This window comes from Mixophyes fleayi, chromosome 9 (genome assembly GCF_038048845.1).
Source record: "Mixophyes fleayi isolate aMixFle1 chromosome 9, aMixFle1.hap1, whole genome shotgun sequence".
Taxonomy (NCBI): domain Eukaryota; kingdom Metazoa; phylum Chordata; class Amphibia; order Anura; family Limnodynastidae; genus Mixophyes; species Mixophyes fleayi.
Genome location: NC_134410.1, coordinates 92422518 through 92440751, shown reverse-complemented (window position 1 = coordinate 92440751; position 18234 = coordinate 92422518). Strand labels below are relative to the sequence as shown.

The 18234-nt window shown below is 41.0% G+C and overlaps 1 protein-coding gene across 1 annotated transcript in view; it reads right to left on the bottom strand.

The window, feature by feature from the left end:
- LOC142100834 (gamma-aminobutyric acid receptor subunit beta-4-like) overlaps window positions 1-18234 on the bottom strand; it is a 586661-nt gene that overhangs the window by 260659 nt on the left and 307768 nt on the right. Inside the window, exon 4 of the mRNA XM_075184680.1 lies at window positions 14468-14688. Within this exon, the coding sequence (XP_075040781.1) occupies window positions 14468-14688 (221 nt within the window). The remainder of the gene's footprint in view (window positions 1-14467; window positions 14689-18234) is intronic.

Below are 18234 nucleotides of genomic sequence, written 5' to 3'. Positions count from 1 at the left end.
GTTGGTAGGCTTAAAGGAAGAGGTGGGTTTTCAGTGCACTTTTGAAGGAGCACAGAGTAGGAGAGAGGTGGATGGAACGAGGGAGGTCATTCCAGTGAAGGGGGGCAGCGCGGGAAAAATCTTGGATTCTGGAGGGGGAAGAGGTGATAAGAGTGGAGGAGAGGCGTCGATCATTGGCTGAGCGCAGGGAGTGGGCAGGAGTGTGAATGGAGAGGAGGTTAGAGATATAGGGGGCAGTAGAGTGGGAGAGAGCCTTGTAAGTGATGGTGAGGATTTTGAAAAGGATTCTGTAGGGGAAGGGAAGCCAGTGTAAGGCAAGGCAGAGAGGGGAGGCAGAGTAGGAGCGGCGTGAGAGGAAGATAAGTTTTGCGGCTGCATTAAGAATAGAGCGGAGGGGGGAGAGATGGGAGTGGGGGAGGCCGAGGAGGAGGAGGTTTCTGTAATCTAGGCCGGAGACGATGAGTGTGTGGATGATAGTCTTGGTGGCATCCTGAGAGAGAAAGGGACGGATGCGGGCGATGCTGCGTAGTTGGAAGCGACAGGCTTGGGCAAAGGAGTGAATATGGGGGGCAAAAGAGAGAGAGGAGTCGAGGGTGACACCCAGGCAGCGGAGTTTGGTGACAGAGGAGATGGTGGTGTTGTTGACGACAATAGAGAGGTCATGGTGGGATGGAAGTCTGGACGAAGGAAAGACAATGAGTTCCGTTTTAGAGATATTGATTTTGAGAAAACGTGCAGACATCCAGGAGGAGGTGGCGGAGAGGTAGTCGGATACACGAGAGAGGTGGGTGGAAGAAAGATCAGGGGAAGAGATGTAGAGTTGAATGTCGTCAGCATAAAGGTGATACTGAAGACCGAAAGAGGAGATGAGAGCACCAAGGGAGGAAGTATAGAGCGAGAAGAGTATAGGGCCGAGAACAGAGCCCTGTGGGACTCCTACAGGGAGATGGTAGGGGGAGGAATAAGAGCCGGACGTGGATAAAGAGAAGAAGTGGTTAGCGAGGTATGAGGTGAACTAGGCATGGACAGATTCGGAGAGGCCGAAAGAGAGAAGAGTTTGCAGCAGGAGGGGGTGATACATGGTGTCAAAGGCTGCAGAGAGGTCAAGGAGGATTATTAGGGAGAAGTGACCCTTGGATTTGGCCGATAGGAGGTCATTAGTAACCTTGGCCAGGGCAGTTTCGGTGGAGTGAAGAGGACGGTAGCCGGATTGGAGAGGGTCAATGAGGAAAAAGTCCGAGAGGTGTCTGGCGTGGCGGCAGCAGACAATCCGCTCAAGTAATGTGGAGGCATAGGGAAGCAGTGTGATAGGGCGATAATTAGCGAGAGAGGTGGGTCAAGATTATGTTTATTAAGGTTAGGAGAGATAAGAGTGTGTTTAAAAGAGGAGGGGACTACACCAGAGGAGAGTGATAAGTTGAAGAGGTGTGCAAGGTAAGAGCAGACAGTGGGAGAAAGAGAGCGAAGGAGGTGGGAGGGGATGGGATAGAGAGGACAGGCAGAGGGAGGAGAGGAAAGAATAAGGGAGCAAACTTCTTCCCCTGTTGTGGGGCAAAAGGAGCTCCAGAGTTGGTTGCTGGAGGGAGGTGAGGCGATGAGGGTGGCGGGAGAAGGGGAGGAGGAGGTGTACAGTCTGATGGCCTCTATTTTGGATGAGAAAAAGGTGGGAAAGTCAGTAGTGGAGAGGGAGGGCGGGACAAGAGGGGGAGGGGGAGAGAGGAGTGAGTTGAAGGTGGCAAAGAGGCGGCGGGGGTTGGAGAACTGAGAAGAAATGAGGGACTTAAAGAAGGATTGTTTAGCGAGGGAGAGGGTGAAGCAGAAAGAGGAGAGAATGAATTTAAAGTGAAGGAAGTCAGCCAGGGAACGAGATTTCCTCCAGAGACGTTCAGCAGTGCGAGAGCACCTTTGGAGGAAGCGGGTAAGTTTGGAGTGCCAGGGTTGAGGAATAAGGCGGCATCGGCGGATGGCGGAGGCCGGGGCAACAGCATCAAGGGCAGTAGTGAGGGAGAGGTTGTAGAGAGAGGACGCCTGGTCAGGGCAGGCTAGGGATGGAAGAGGTGATAGAAGAGTATCAAGAGAGAAGGAGAAAAAGGAAGGGTCAATAGCATCAAACTTGCGCCTAGTGAGGGTGGCTTTAGGTGAGGCGGTAATAGGGGAGGAGGACAGAGTGAAGGAGAAGAGATGGTGGTCAGAGAGTGGGAAGGGAGGGTTGGAGAAGTCAGAGAGATCACAGAGATGAGAGAAGACAATGTTTGAGGGAGTGACCAAGAGAGTGGGTGGGGGGGGAGGTCCACTCAGTGAGGCCTAGAGAGGAGGAAAGGGCAAGAAGTTTGATGGTTGCGGGGTCAGAACGGTTGTCAACTGGGATATTAAAGTTGCCAAGTATGATGGAGGGGAGGTCAGTGGCGAGGTAGTGGTGGAGCCAGGCAGTGAAGTTGTCGAGGAAGAGGGACGTGGGGCCCGTGGGGACGTGGGGATAGTAGTTGTTGGAAACATCTGGGACAAGAAAAAAATTAAATGATTAAAGCTAATTGGTGAGACAAGCTGGTCAGGAAAATCCAATGCAGCAACAACTATATTTCAACATATTCATGATGCCGCTGTCAGTACTTTTGACATGCTTATCAATGATACAAGATTCAGAAAATTTTAATGTAAAAACAAAACAAGAACAAAATGTTTTACTTCAAAGTGTTCTAAAGTTTGAAACAATAATGACAGCATTTAGTTACGTGTATATATTTGAAACTACAGACCTGTTATCAAGTTATTTGCAGACAAGTGGTTTAGATATGTTTACTGTATGGAGTTTAGTAAGTTCAGCTACAATAAAGTTGAAGGAACAGACAAGTACATTTAATAACATTCACAGCAAGGCAATGGAATTTGTAAATTAATGTAATCACAAGATTTCACAGTTGAATATGGATGAAAATCAAACATTGAAAATAGACTCTTTGGAAACAACATTGGCAATTAAGAGGTAGAAGAAGAAAAAAAAATGGCAGATGAGCTTATAGATGAAGGAAATTCCTCAGTTTCTCTAGCTAATTTTCGAGTAAATGTGTTTAACCTAATAATGGACCGCATTGTCCAGTCACTAGATTCATGCTTTGTATAACACAAAAAGTTGTATAAAGATTTATCCTGCTTGGACCCAGCAAACCTTAAAACTATTTCAGAGAAAGACTTTGAAGATTAAGCAATGTAAGGTATTATTAAGCTGTCTCCACAAATCAGCAAAGCAATATTGGAATTGCTTTCATTTGCTTCAAGTGTAAAATTTGTAGCACTTGCCCATCGTGTATAATTCTGGCATCCAACAGACTATGACTAGGCATATGATAACCTTTGTGAACTTTATAAAGTCATCTGCACACTCTCAGTTACTCAAATTAATTGTGAGAAGACATTTTTAAAGCTAAAGATCATAAAGACAAGGCTAAGAAATTTACTGTCTGAGGAGAACTTGGAATCATACATGTTGATATCCATGTAACAAGGGGTTATTCTACCGCACCAACTGTAGGATTCTTTCCCAGTCTGATAGAAAAATGTTCTTGAATAATGTATACTATTTAATTATATATAAATCAATTTAGCTGGGGTGCTACCTGGAAACCATACAATATCAACAATAGGAAAAGGAAAGGACAGAAGTTTCTTTATTTAGGTGCACTGAATCCTCTTTAATTAGTTATTCTACTACATGTGTTTAATTCATCCTTATGTTAAAATATAACCTTTATTAAAGTTAATTTAAAAAGCGAAAATGTGGATTAAAAAGTATACTGATAGAAAGTGATCTTTATTGATAAAAGCTGGAAACACTACCATCCTGTACCTATATAATCCTGCTTCATGGGTTATATGGTATGAAGATATAAATTAAGTTAACCTGCAGTGCTATAAAAAGGTTAATCAGATATATGACCTGCAGTAGCAAAAATGGATGTATAGTATGTAAATAGTATATACCAGTCTACTTGATAATAGCTCTGGATATCTAGTTACAAAAATTGAGTCATATTAACTGTCCCATTCTTGTTATCTTATATAATTGACAAGTCAAAATGTACACCCTGCATTGAGTATGATTAATAGTATAATCAATTCTCTCCCTACAGCTATTGGAGGTCTAATAAGATTATTAGTAGTCTTCTCCGTGAATTTCGTTTCTAAATAACTGTAGTTATGGGGTGTGAATTGCTAACTGCCTACTAGTCCCCTCTATCTTTGGGTATAATGGGGTATAGCTGCAAGATTTAGATTTCTTCAAGTGTGAGGAAAGAGTGGTTCCAGCGGTAACGCCGACGCGCGTTTCGCTGTATTGCTTATTTGAATAAGCAATACAGCGAAACGCGCGTCGGCGTTACCGCTGGAACCACTCTTTCCTCACACTTGAAGAAATCTAAATCTTGCAGCTATACCCCATTATACCCAAAGATAGAGGGGACTAGTAGGCAGTTAGCAATTCACACCCCATAACTACAGTTATTTAGAAACGAAATTCACGGAGAAGACTACTAATAATCTTATTAGACCTCCAATAGCTGTAGGGAGAGAATTGATTATACTATTAATCATACTCAATGCAGGGTGTACATTTTGACTTGTCAATTATATAAGATAACAAGAATGGGACAGTTAATATGACTCAATTTTTGTAACTAGATATCCAGAGCTATTATCAAGTAGACTGGTATATACTATTTACATACTATACATCCATTTTTGCTACTGCAGGTCATATATCTGATTAACCTTTTTATAGCACTGCAGGTTAACTTAATTTATATCTTCATACCATATAACCCATGAAGCAGGATTATATAGGTACAGGATGGTAGTGTTTCCAGCTTTTATCAGTAAAGATCACTTTCTATCAGTATACTTTTTAATCCACATTTTCGCTTTTTAAATTAACTTTAATAAAGGTTATATTTTAACATAAGGATGAATTAAACACATGTAGTAGAATAACTAATTAAAGAGGATTCAGTGCACCTAAATAAAGAAACTTCTGTCCTTTCCTTTTCCTATTGTTGATGTTGATATCCATATAGTGAATTGCATTAAATATGCTTTTGAACTTTCTGTTAATGTGTAAAATATTCAGTACAAGCAAACTATTTAAAAATATCCACCATTATTTAAAATGTATTTAAAAATAAAAAAAAATTAAATTAAATTATAGCACTCTATTTACATTTAGTATTTACTGTATTCTACCAGAAGTATGCACACTATATGTACACTGTAATTACTTTAAAATATAAAAAAAAAAAATTGCAAAAAGTTTTAATTGTACCTTGTTTCACTTATGTATTTTTTGAAAACTGTATTTATTACTGGGGGGTGGCCCCCCCTTTGTTTCCTGGCATCAAATAATTTTAGACCCAGTCCGCCACTGCCTGAGGTTTTATGAAAAATAATGGTTTCATGTTATTGATTATGTGATTCCTTACTCATATATTTATAGATTTTAATTTTGTATTTTAAACTATGACTCCATGGATATTTGTTTATTATATTAAGGTCTTATGTATAGGTTCTAACTTTTTGTCCTATAATATGTGTTATTATATATATATATATATATATATATATATATATATATATATATATATATATATATATTATAATTCTGTCTATGACAAGGTTTTAAATTAAGGTGTTAATTCATAATGCTGGTTTTTACCAGTATTTGGGAAATGGCCCCTTATTAGCAATGCAATCATTACATTTGGAAAAGCACCAATATTAAAGATGACCACCACATTTGTGTGTATGTATATATATATATATATATATATATATATATACATACATATATTCTTGCTGTATTAGCTAAATTATTCAAGATTAAATGATGATACTTGCATTTTTAGCATATATATCAGATATAGGTGTCTGTTGTCAAGCGGACGCATCTAACACTCATTCAGACCTGGATGCATCTTCAACTCTGAATACTGTGTACATATGCACATATTTGATTCAACTTTTTCAATCAAAATTTACGCTTATGCTTGAGTTTCACTGTTTGTGTTTCAGGCCCAGGATCTCCAACACAGAGGCTGGCTGGCAAACTTTAGCTTGGGGGGGCGCTACTCGACTCAGCAGTCCACTAGGAACATTTTACAGGAATATAAATACAGGTAGACCAGTGACTCAGCATAAGGTAGTCACATATGGAAGTAGCCCTGGGAGGGATGCCCTCATGCCTCCCAGCCCAGTCAGGCCCCGCTCCAACATTTAATGCTCATTTCATCAAATCATTTTAACTGTAGCAACTGGCTCAGCCTCTACAAATCTCCAGAAAATAGCATGGGATTCAGTAGACATGGAGTCCTGGTAAGTATGGGTTTTGAAAAATAATGTGATACATGTACATGTGTTCAGACAATATAGATTTCACAAACTGTTTAGACAATGTAGATTTTATCAACCAAACTCGATCTATGTTTAAATTCAAAAGTAGAGACTATCCGGAATTCTTGCTTGTGGAAGCAAAAACTTATACATATTCTTTAAACGTGAATTCTCTTTTGAATTCCATGAATAAGAAATCTAAGAGATATTTGAATAGGGATTCCCTGGCGTTTATCTCCATTATTGACAATAAATCTTGTCAGATTAAAAATGTTATAAGGATGAACTATGGGATCCTTCAGCAGGACAATATTTTTAAAACATTTTTGGAGGACAGACCTACAGTTATTTATATGAAAAATTTACATTTAAAAAGGATTTTGACTCGCAACATGCTTAAATCTAAAGATAAAACCGGTAATGAAACTTGGATTCCCAAGAGGCCCAATAGCTGTTTACATTGCAATAAGTTGGTGTGCCTGATATGTAAACATCTTTTAAATAAAATGAGTAAGCTCACGTCTAGAACCAGCGGTAATAAATTCCACATTAAAGATTTTATTAATTGAGATACTATGTATGTGGTGTATGTATTGGAGTATAGCTATAAGCTACAATATGTGGGTAGGACCACTAGGTCCCTCAAAACGCGTTTCCATGAACACAGAAGAAGTATATTAAAGAAATTACAAGTACACAGTGTGTCTAGACACTTTTCTAATGTACATGTAAGAGACCCAGAATGTATCACCCTGATAGGGCTGGAACATGTAGATACTACAATTAGAAGGGGACACAGGTTTACAAAATTATGTCTTAGGGAATCCGCTTGGATCCTTAAACTTGGGACTATTTCCCCCATGGGATTGAATGAGGCACTGGATTATAGATGTTTGACTTAGGGATGCCTAGGTGAATAATGGTTTTATAGTTATTCTTGTTTCATTTTTAATATTTCTGGGCCTGATTCATCAAGGTACGCAAACTCATGTTTCATACTTTGAGTGACGCAAACCCTTATATTTGCGTTGGAGTTTGAGATTGAGTTGACCTTGAGTGCCGTATCTGCTCTGTTTGCGCTGCGTATGTGGTGTTTTACGTAGCTCAAGTCCCGTTTAGCAGATGCGTATGAGTTTGCATACCTTGATGAATCAGGCCTTCTGTTATCTAGGGGGAGTGACATTTGGGAAAACATGTAATAGAGTCTTTCTGTATAGATCATTAATGAGTTACACCGATGCACTGTTATAGTAATGACATACTAGTCAATATTAGAACAAGTGCGCAACAATTATATTATTTTAATATAGTTATGCCTTGATACCTATTTAGTTAGAAAGGGGTGATTTTTCTATAGGGGTTGAATGTTTGTGTATACTTGTTTTCTTAAGGGTTATATTTTTACACAAAATAAATATAAGAATATTTATTCTCAGTATCTTTGCACTCGTGTGCCCTTCCCCTCCCCCCTTATTTCTAGATATGTATTGAATAACTAGTGAGGGAATCTTTATACGTATGTACTCATGCAATTTTTCTACTGCATTGAAAACATAAAAAATAACAATATATATGTATGTATGTATTGTAACAAAGGGTGGCATTTTTCTGACAAGAGGCAGATAAAGTATACAAACAGAATAAAACATTGGCACAGTTATGCACCTAGGTGGAGATTAAACCAGGTAAAAACATATGTGTAGTTTGGAGTGTGTTAACTTACATGATTTAAAAGATGCTTCCTCTCAGCAAACAGACAGGATGTGTCTTAGTCTAAACAGAGCCAGGGATGGGCGTTTCCTTTTAAAGGGAAGGTGGGTGTGTCACCTGCCCATCAAGCTAGGCCTGTGGGAGGAGTGTCAGGTATAAAACCCTGCTTGTTTCATTGTTCAGGGAGATCAACGCTGGGCTAGCTGGCTGATCTGGACAGAGAGCTGGACTATGTATAGTTAGCGTATAGGGTCTCCATAATTGCTGTGCAAGTATACGGTATCAAAATATTATTACCATCCTGACAATAAAGAACCATAAAAAGGACTAAGTTGTTCACGTGTGCTTCACCAGTAGCGGGCTCTTGCCACAAGTGGTGTCAGGAGTGGGATCCTCCGGGAAAAAAGTTTCCGCTACCCAACTCGCGCAGACGTCAACATGGAGGAAGTACTGAGAACCCTAATGAATGTGGCCGCTGCGCAGCAACAGCAGCAAGCTCAGATGCTACAAGTCGCCGAGGCACAGGTGGAAAACACAAGGCTCTTAAGAGAAGAGTTAAGCCAGGTGAGGCATGACAGAAATGAACCATCTGGTCCTGTACTCCTGAAAATGTCACCAGGTGATGACATAGAAGCGTATCTGGTGTCCTTTGAGAGACTTGCAAAAAAGGCAAAATGGCCTCCTAAAAATTGGGCTGAGAGACTGGCGCCATACCTGACTGGTGAAGCTCAGCGAGCTTATATGGATCTAGATGAGGAACGGGCCTCTGATTATTCGTGCCTAAAGTCTTAGAAATTGGCTCACATTGGAGTTTCCGGGCCAGGCCGAGCCTAGCGCTATCACCAATGGCGCTATGATAAAGAAAAACCGGTCAGAGCGCAAGTCGCTGAGCTTTCTAAAATTTTAAAGAAATGGCTGCAGCCTGAGGAGAATTCGCCTTCTCGGATTATTGAAGTTCTGTCGATAGATCACTGCATCCGGGGGCTGAACCACGATTTGCAAAGGTGGGTGCTGCAATCAGACCCACAAACTTACGAAGAGCTTGCCACCGTAGTAGAAAGGTTTTGTGCGCTACAGCAAATGACTAAAGAACCTGCATTTGTGCCAAAGCCGCTGCCGCGCCAAAAGCCTGGTTTAACAATCCTTGCTACAGGGCCCAATGGCAAAACTGCTTCGGATAAAGGGCCAGGTGCAAAGCTGTCTAATCTGAAGTGTTTTGAATGTGGTGAGCCAGGTCACTTTAAGGCAGAGTGTCTTAAACTACATGAACCCATGGACTGTTCCGTGGCACATATTGGGCCTGCATTTCCAAGCTGTTTTACCATGATTCCCACATCAGGATGTCCTTGTTTGTTCCGGGTGACTGTGCTAATCAACCAAAACCTTGTTCTGGCCTTGGTTGACTTGGGGAGGGAACTCTCACTGGTTTTCAGCTCTGCCTTACCCGAAACCATAACTTCTCGGTTGCCCAAGGTGAAGGTTCTTTGCGTACATGGCACGACAGAGGAGTATGAAAGAACAATACTACCAGTCACAATCAAAGACAAAACTGTTATGGTGGTAGCTGCCATAGCACTTAAACTCCCATATCCACTCATTTTGGGGTGAGACTTCCCACTGTTTAATGATGTCCTTGGTGAGCGGGTCCGGCCGGACATGCCGGCAACTGATGCAACGGTCAGAAGCCCGGTCTTAAAGCAACCGCCTAAGAATCCACAACATCTGGACATCGATCTTTGGGAACCGCCAAACCGGAATGCCATCCTGGGAGTCACAGCAGGAGTTCCACAAAAGCATCCACCTGTGGGGAAACATGGACAGTCCAAACTAGCATTGGTCGGTGATGTCGCAGATGAGCCCACCCGTCAGTGAGGATACGGACTGGTCTGCAATACCAATTTTGTTTCCTCTGCAGGACTTTGCTCGAGACCAACTTAATGATCCCACTTTGGAACATGCCTTTAAAAGTATGACTGAGGTAAATGGGGTAGCAAAAGCCGCCCAGCCTGCAGAAGGTATACCATATTTTATTGTTAAAAATAATTTCCTGTATAGAGTTGCTAAGGTGCAGGGGGAAAAAGTAGAACAATTAATGGTTCCTCAGGTCCATGTACCCCTAGTAATAAAAGCAGCACATACACATGTCTGTGGGGGACACCTAGGGGAGGATAAAACACGGGAACGAGTTCTGCTTAGGTATAACTGGCCCAGTGTACACATGCCAGGGAAAATGTATTGCCGGTCCTGTCCCATTTGTAAGAGAACCTGTCCCAAACCCATGTACAGGGCACCTCTCATCCCAATACCAATAGTACAAGTTCCTTTTGAACGGATAGCTATGGAACTTGTGGGGCCACTGGAAAAATCAGCACGTGGGCACCAATATATACTAGTGGTGCTTGACTATGCAACCAGGTATCCAGAGGCAATTCCCCTAAGAAACATAAAGTCCAGCACCATAGCTAAAGAACTTGTATTGATGTTTACACGCTTGGAAATACCCAAAGAAATTCTCACAGACCAGGGTACTCCATTCATGTCTAAACTGATGAAGGACATGTGCCAGTTGCTAGGGGTTATGGCGCTTCACACCTCTGTATACCATCCACAAACAGATGGCTTGGTGGAACAACTTTAACCGCACATTAAAGCACATGCTCAGGAAAGCAGTGGCTCAAGAGAAAAAAGATTGGGACACTCCTATTCCCTATTTGATGTTTGCCATCCGTGAGGTACCTCAAGCTTCAACAGGGTTTACTCCCTTTGAGTTATTGTTTGGGAGACAGCCCAGGGGTATCTTAGATATGTTAAAAGAAGGCTGGGAGCAGCAAGGTCCCAGGGAGCCAAATCTGGTACAATTTGTGTCCCAAATGTATGAGAGGCTAGGAAAGATAGGGCCCATTGTGCAGCAACATGTAAAAGAGGCTCAGGAACGACAGAAGAAAAGTTATGACAAAAGTGCTGTTGTTCGATCTTTCAAGCCTGGGGACAAGGTCCTAGTCCTGGTTCCTACCCAGGAAAGCAAACTTTTCGCCTATTGGCAGGGTCCATATGAAGTTCTAGAGGCTGTCAGTCCTGTCAATTACAGAGTCCGCCAGTTAGGTAGGAGAAGGGAGGAGCAAATATATCATGTGAACCTCCTTAAACCCTGGCATGATGAGGAAACCTCTACTCAGGTAGTGAGTACTGCCATTGAAAAGTCTGAAATGCCCATAGAGCCAGCCTTGTCCATTTAGCAGAGACAACAGACTGAAGAAATGATTCGCCGGAACAGGGATGTCTTCTTTTCCATTCCTGGGCGCACTACCTTAATCGAACACGACATTGTCACTGCGCCAGGAGTCATTGTAAAGCAGAAGCCGTATCGTATTCCAGAAGCCAGACGGGTGGACGTGAGAAAGGAGGTCGAGAAGATGCTCCAGTTAGATGTAATTGAAGAGTCCACTAGTGAATGGAATAGTCCCATTGTGCTTGTCCCGAAACCCAATGGGACAATTAGGTTCTGCAATGACTTTAGGCGCCTAAACAGTATGTCACAGTTTGATGCCTATCCGATGCCACGTGTGGATGAACTAGTGGAAAATCTTGCTGGTAGCAATTATTTAACAACCCTTGATCTAACAAAGGGTTATTGGCAAGTTCCCCTGACTTCGAACGGCCAAACCAAAGACTGCATTTTCCACCCCTGATGGTCTCTATCAATATAAAGTCCTACCCTTTGGGTTGCATGGGGCACCTGTCACCTTCCAAAGGGCTATGAATAAATTGCTACGACCTCACACAGCTTATGCAGCTGCTTACTTGGACGATATAGTGATTTATACCTCAGACTGGGGATCACATTTAGCCAAAGTTGAGGCGGTCTTAGCTTCATTAAGGTCAGCAGGGTTAACAGCTAACCCAGAGAAATGTGCCATAGCCATGAGAGAAGCCAAATATTTGGGGTACATTGTTGGTCGAGGGCATGTAAAACCCCAGCTAGACAAAGTGGAGGCAGTCAAAAGTTGGGCAAGACCAGAAAAAAAGTCGCAGTTAAGAACCTTTTTAGGCTTAGTAGGTTATTACAAGTGGTTTGTAAGCCACTTCGCCACTAGAACTGCTCCACTTACGGACATGTTAAAAAAAAGTTCTTCCTCCAAACTGATGCTTCTGGTGTTGGCTTAGGTGCAGTCTTGTCACAGGAGAAGAATGGAGTAGAAAATCCTGTCCTGTACCTAAGTCGTAAATTGCTGCCAAGGGAACAAAAATATGCCACTGTGGAGAAAGAATGTCTCGCCATAAAATGGGCTACAGAAGCTCTGCGCTATTATCTTTTAGGCAGAGAGTTCACCTTAATAATAGACCATGCACCATTGAGATGGATGCAGAGCAACCGGGAGGTAAATGCCAAGGTAACCCGCTGGTTCTTGGCACTGCAACCTTTTAAGTTCTCAGTAGAACATAGACCTGGGATTCTGCACAAGAATGCAGATGCATTGTTACAAAAATATACGCTCCTCGCGAAGTCCGCGTCCCCCTACTTGGAGACACTAGGGGGAGGGATATGTAACAAAGGGAGGCATTTTTCTGACAAGAGGCAGATAAAGTATACAAACAGAATAAAACATTGGCACAGTTATGCACCTAGGTGGAGATTAAACCAGGTAAAAACATATGTGTAGTTTGGAGTGTGTTAACTTACATTATTTAAAAGCTGCTTCCTCTCAGCAAACAGACAGGATGTGTCTTAGTCTAAACAGAGCCAAGGATGGGCGTTTCCTTTTAAAGGGAAGGTGGGTGTGTCACCTGCCCATCAAGCTAGGCCTGTGGGAGGAGTGTCAGGTATAAAACCCTGCTTGTTTCATTGTTCAGGGAGATCAACGCTGGGCTAGTTGGCTGATCTGGACAGAGAGCTGGACTATGTATAGTAAGCGTATAGGGTCTCCACAATTGCTGTGCAAGTATACGGTATCAAAATATTATTACCATCCTGACAATAAAGAACCATAAAAAGGAAGAAGTTGTTCGCGTGTGCTTCACCAGTAGTGGGCTCTTGCCACAGTATGTATGTATGTATGTAATTATTTTTTCTTAGTACTTCTATTAAACCGCCATTGTTATTAATAAATATTTCTTAGGGTTTTTTTAGCAATAGATTTTGAATTATTATATTTATTATATTATGTTAATTATTCATTTAATTAATGAGAAATGAGACACCACTTCCTTCAGCCTTTAGATACTAGCTCTTTGCTAAATCTAAACAGCTTTGAGAAAGTCCTAAGCTGTTGAGAACAAAACGCTTCAGCTGTTTGACTGCAGGCTTCCACACTGAGCATCAACGGCATCTGGTCTAAGCGGAACTAAAGTTTTCCTCCCGCCATTTCCCTTCAGACGACCGCAAGTAGTGTTACACGTGCTATACGCGGCCAAAGAAAAAGTGAAGGTACAGGAGCTATATGCCGGCAGCAGTCCCAGCTACTGTAAGAGAAAGTTCATATTCGAGTTTATTCCCTCCGGAGAGTGGAGACATTTATTAATACCGATAAGAAGTTTATTCCATTTCTCCTTTGCACTGCGCATACTATATGGGATATTCAGATAGAGGAGAGGTTTGATATTTATATTAACTAGGTGCTTGTGGACTATATTATCCATTAGGAGTGGATTTATTCCTACTCTCCATATTCGAACATTGGGATCGCTTTAATGAGACCTTCCTCTATGGGACATACTTCTTCTTAATTTCGGTCAAGGATTCCTTGAGGAGAGCTGTAATGAATTTAATACTTTAATTTTGGATATATTCTAGTCCTAGTGATGCCACATTATTTTCAAGCCTTCTGTTCATTACTATTTGATTCTATCTTTAGAAGTGGTGGTGTTTATGTTTTTTATGTATATATTAGTTTAATTGTATGCTCTAAGTAATATTTTTTCTATTGTTGTTTTCATCGTTCTGTTACCTGGAGAAAATCCCATAAGCGGTATTTTTATTTTCACAGCGCTTTCTTTTGTTTTTAGTTGTTTGGTTTTTATGTGTAAGGCTACACAATGGGTGCTTGCATAGCAGCAGTGTAAATAATTCTCCGGGATATTTATCTGATCTTATAAAAGCTCTTTTTTACTATTTTAAAATTTTGCATTTTAACCCCATCTAATGGCGCCGAAGTGTGTCCTTTTGGAAGTTATTTGATACTTGTACATGTAATAAAGCATTTTCTTGCATTTTAATTATAGTTCATTCCAAATCAACAATTACTGGCTTAATAAGCCAACCACTACAAGTATTTTTGATCATATTATTTTATCACAGAAAGCATTTCTTAAAGACGAGTATTATTTTGGTACAGGCATATAAAGAATAATACTAATAAACAAATACTATCTGGTACAAACTGACCTTAGTCCATAGAGAACAGTGCCATCTGGGTGCAGTCTAATCATCCTGTTTTTGACTGTAACACCATGCAGAAAGGATTTTTTATCATTCAAAAAGTATGTATCTGGGAGCCAGAGCTGGTCAGCCACTCGATTATCCAGCGTGAGATTGAGGGGAAGAGCACTGTAAGCCAAGCGCTTATCACGCCAGCTCTGCTGGAAATACATGGTGATGGTATAGTCCTGCAAGACAAAAAAATATATAGTGAGGAAAGGGACATAATAAAGAGTATAGTGAATTAAGCAACATTTTAGCTTTTAGGCTGTTATATTGTGCAGCAAGTACTATTAAATATGCCTATCATTTACCTGACTTACAAAGGTTAAAATAAAAGAGGACATTTCTAAAAACTGGTGCAAAAAAAAAGGTGTCACAGTCAATACCACCCAGATGCATCTCCTGCATGTCATTGTCATTTTTTTTCCTTGAAACCGAACCCACCCGAACTTTGGGGTGCCGAATCGGCTCAGTACTCTCGCGCCTATTTGGATTCCAAAGTAGGAGATTGCAGCAGCATGTACCCAAGTCACATTTCTCAGAAGTAGGCTACTCTGTGTATCAGCGGCTTCACTAAGAGGCATACAGCTGACAATCTGTTACAAAAAGTAAGGGATGTCATTGCAATATAGCTAATCCTGCTTTGACTCTCCTGAGGTTATGCGATTTCTGATTCTATATTTTTAGAGCATTGCAGCGGTAGGGAATTCCATCACATTTCTTGTTTTGCTCACACAATCAACTTGGCTGAGTCAAGTGATTGCCTTAATTATACTTTTTGAGAAGTTGCTAGAGAAATTTTACGGATGAAATAGAACTAAGTAAATCTGCTAACTATATTGGTATTGTAGATCTAATTTGCTTCGCCAGGATCCAAGAGCTATCAACATCTCATGTGATGACGTCTACTCCTTAAGTTTCTCTGGCAACTGCTTCTCGGAAAAAACTTGGCTTTCCCAAGAAACCCAGTGGTGATGCAGATGAGTCAGCTAATTATATAGCGCCAGAAATTGTGCTGTGCTATACAGAGCAGATGAGAACTAAGCAGACACCATTATAAGTTATTTTAGTTATGTAGATAGTTATAAGATATAGTTATAAGTTATGTTAGTTATGTAGATAGTTATAAGATATAGTTATAAGTTATGTTAGCTCACATCAGTCCCTACCCCATTCGGAGCTTACAGTCTAAAATCCTAACATAGACACACACACACACAAACGGAGCCAGTTAACCGACTAGTACAGTGGATCCCAAACTTTTTCAGTTCAAGGCACCCTTAGGGTCTCACTAAGTTTGTCAAGTCACCCCAAGCCAAAATAATTACCAAGTAGTCCCCCGTCTTGCTTACCACTGCCCTGGCTGAGGCACCCCTGTGAGATCGCCGAGGCACCCCAGGGAGCCTAGGCACACAGTTTGGTAACCACTGGACAAGTATGTTTTAGGACTGTGGAAGAACACTGCAAAGGCATCGTGCTGCAAGGTCTTGCATCGTCATGACTGAACTTACAAGAAGATGCCTCAAGTAAAGTTGCAGAACTAGCACTCATACAGAAAGGCCTGACTCTTTCCTTGCCACTGCGTGTGTAATGGCATGTTGGCAATTTAATTTTTTTCTGCAGTTAACTTTGCCTTGATTACAGGTGTTTTTTTTTTAATTTACCAAGGAAAGTTTAGCTTTTTATATTTTGGTTTCCCTCACTTTAAAAACACTATGCTCCTCAGTCTTTAACATAGGCTTTAGCAGATGACGTACAGGCATTCCTATCATCATGACTGGTGCCAGCAGCTGTGCTCCTGGTCTGTTCTCGACTGGTGTGAATCCATATCGATGGCACAGTACAATGTCACTACACTTTAAAAAACACTGCCAGGCCTATAAATAATGCTATGGCACACTACAATGTGAGTGGAGACTTTGAAAAATAAATTCAAGGCCGATTACTTCTGTTGAAGCACTGAACACTGGCAACTATTTGGGGGTGAGCTATGGCAAAGTCTTTTGTGAAAAAGTATATGAAAATCATATTGTAACCTGTGAGGTGCTAAAAATTGATTGGAAATTGATTGGAAATGACTGGAAATTAGTGTTATTGAGGTTAATAATAATGTAGGTACAAAATAATTGCTAAATTATGTAATTTTTGCCCAAAAAGTGTCATTTTTTTTAAAAAAAACAAAACAAAACCAAAACCCGAAGGTAATCCAGATCCAAAACCAATACACGGGGGTCAGCGAGCATCTCTATTTTTTACCCACTCTCAGAAACATCCTATAATGAGATATACCTATAATTTTATAGGGAAGGGGGGAAATGTAATAAGTGAAATGAAAAGACAATTGGCTAGACATGAGCTAACTGATCTGTGAAACATCTGCCTCATTCAGCATTTGAATGTAGAATTGTTTACATTTCTCCAGTGAAATTAAGTGCTTTGTGTGGAATGCTCTATATAATTTTGTGTTCTCACACCACACCACAGGGCAGAATTAAATGACTTTGTTGTTGTTCCAACTCTACTGTATTGATAGTTAATAAATTAAGCTGGATTTACAAATAGTTTGCATAATGGGCAGGCTACGGAATGGCAATGAAAAAAGTGGACCCGTGGTTGATTTGCACCTCTTTGAAAGAGCATGTTTCAAGACATGAGAAATTCCATGTGACATGAGAAATTCCACTGCAACTATATTCATCTCTATAAATTTTTAAATGTAGCAAAAAGTGGATCAGTAAGGTCGGTCTAGCAGTGAATAAGAATGAATGAGCAGCACTCTGATTATGAATGTGAAGCACTGCTAGACTGCCTATGAACTGCAGAGATAAGTATTGCAAAACTAGGTTTTATCTCTCCAGACTGATAAGTCATATGTACGGGATATGTGTTACAGGGAAGGAATAGGGAAGATGTAAAAACTGAAGGTTGAACTAAGCAGGAAAGAAATTTTAATCTGAGCCTGTATCACTAAGCTGTAACTAGTCCTCTGGGGCCAAAAGTTTAACTGAGGGGGAATATACTCATCTGATATCACAAGGGAGGGCTAGTTAAAGTCTATAAGTTTGATGGGCAGGTTGTAAATCATTCTCTTGAGTTTGGCAAGTTGCCCGTCCACCCTCCGTTGTTGGCTGATACTCAGGTGCCTGTCATGGTTGTTCAGGATATCTAGTTACTGGTATATTGCTGGTGGAGATCCTGGATGTCGAGTGCTGGAAAACGCAGTGCAGTCAACAGCCAGTGATTTGGGTGTACATTACGGTAGTGGGCATGCTGAACCTGCCTCTCTTCGAGGAGTCAGTTATAGTATTGGTCCAAGTACCGCCCCTGTGGGTCAGTTTGTGGTTGTGTTCCTTTTAGCCCAGAAGGGTTTCGGGTTCTGTAGTGCCCAGGATAGATCATCCTAGTAAGGTTAATATATACACCCAGGGTGTGTTATGGTTGTCCCTCTGTTTGCGGATGTCCCTTGGTTAATGCTGGGACATCCTGGTTGCTTTGCAGATGTCGTACTGACTGCTCTTTTTCTCCTCCACCATATTTGCAAATAAACTACTTTTAATTTTGCCACACTTATGTCCCGTGTCAATCATTCAAAGTAGTTAAATGAGTATTAAGAGGTTAAGTGAAGTAAAGGATATCAACTGTTAAGCATTTTATATGCTACTATAGAGGTGTGAGCATGTGTTGCTACAAAAGTAAGGAGGTGGTACTACAGAGATGAAGGGGTAAACTGT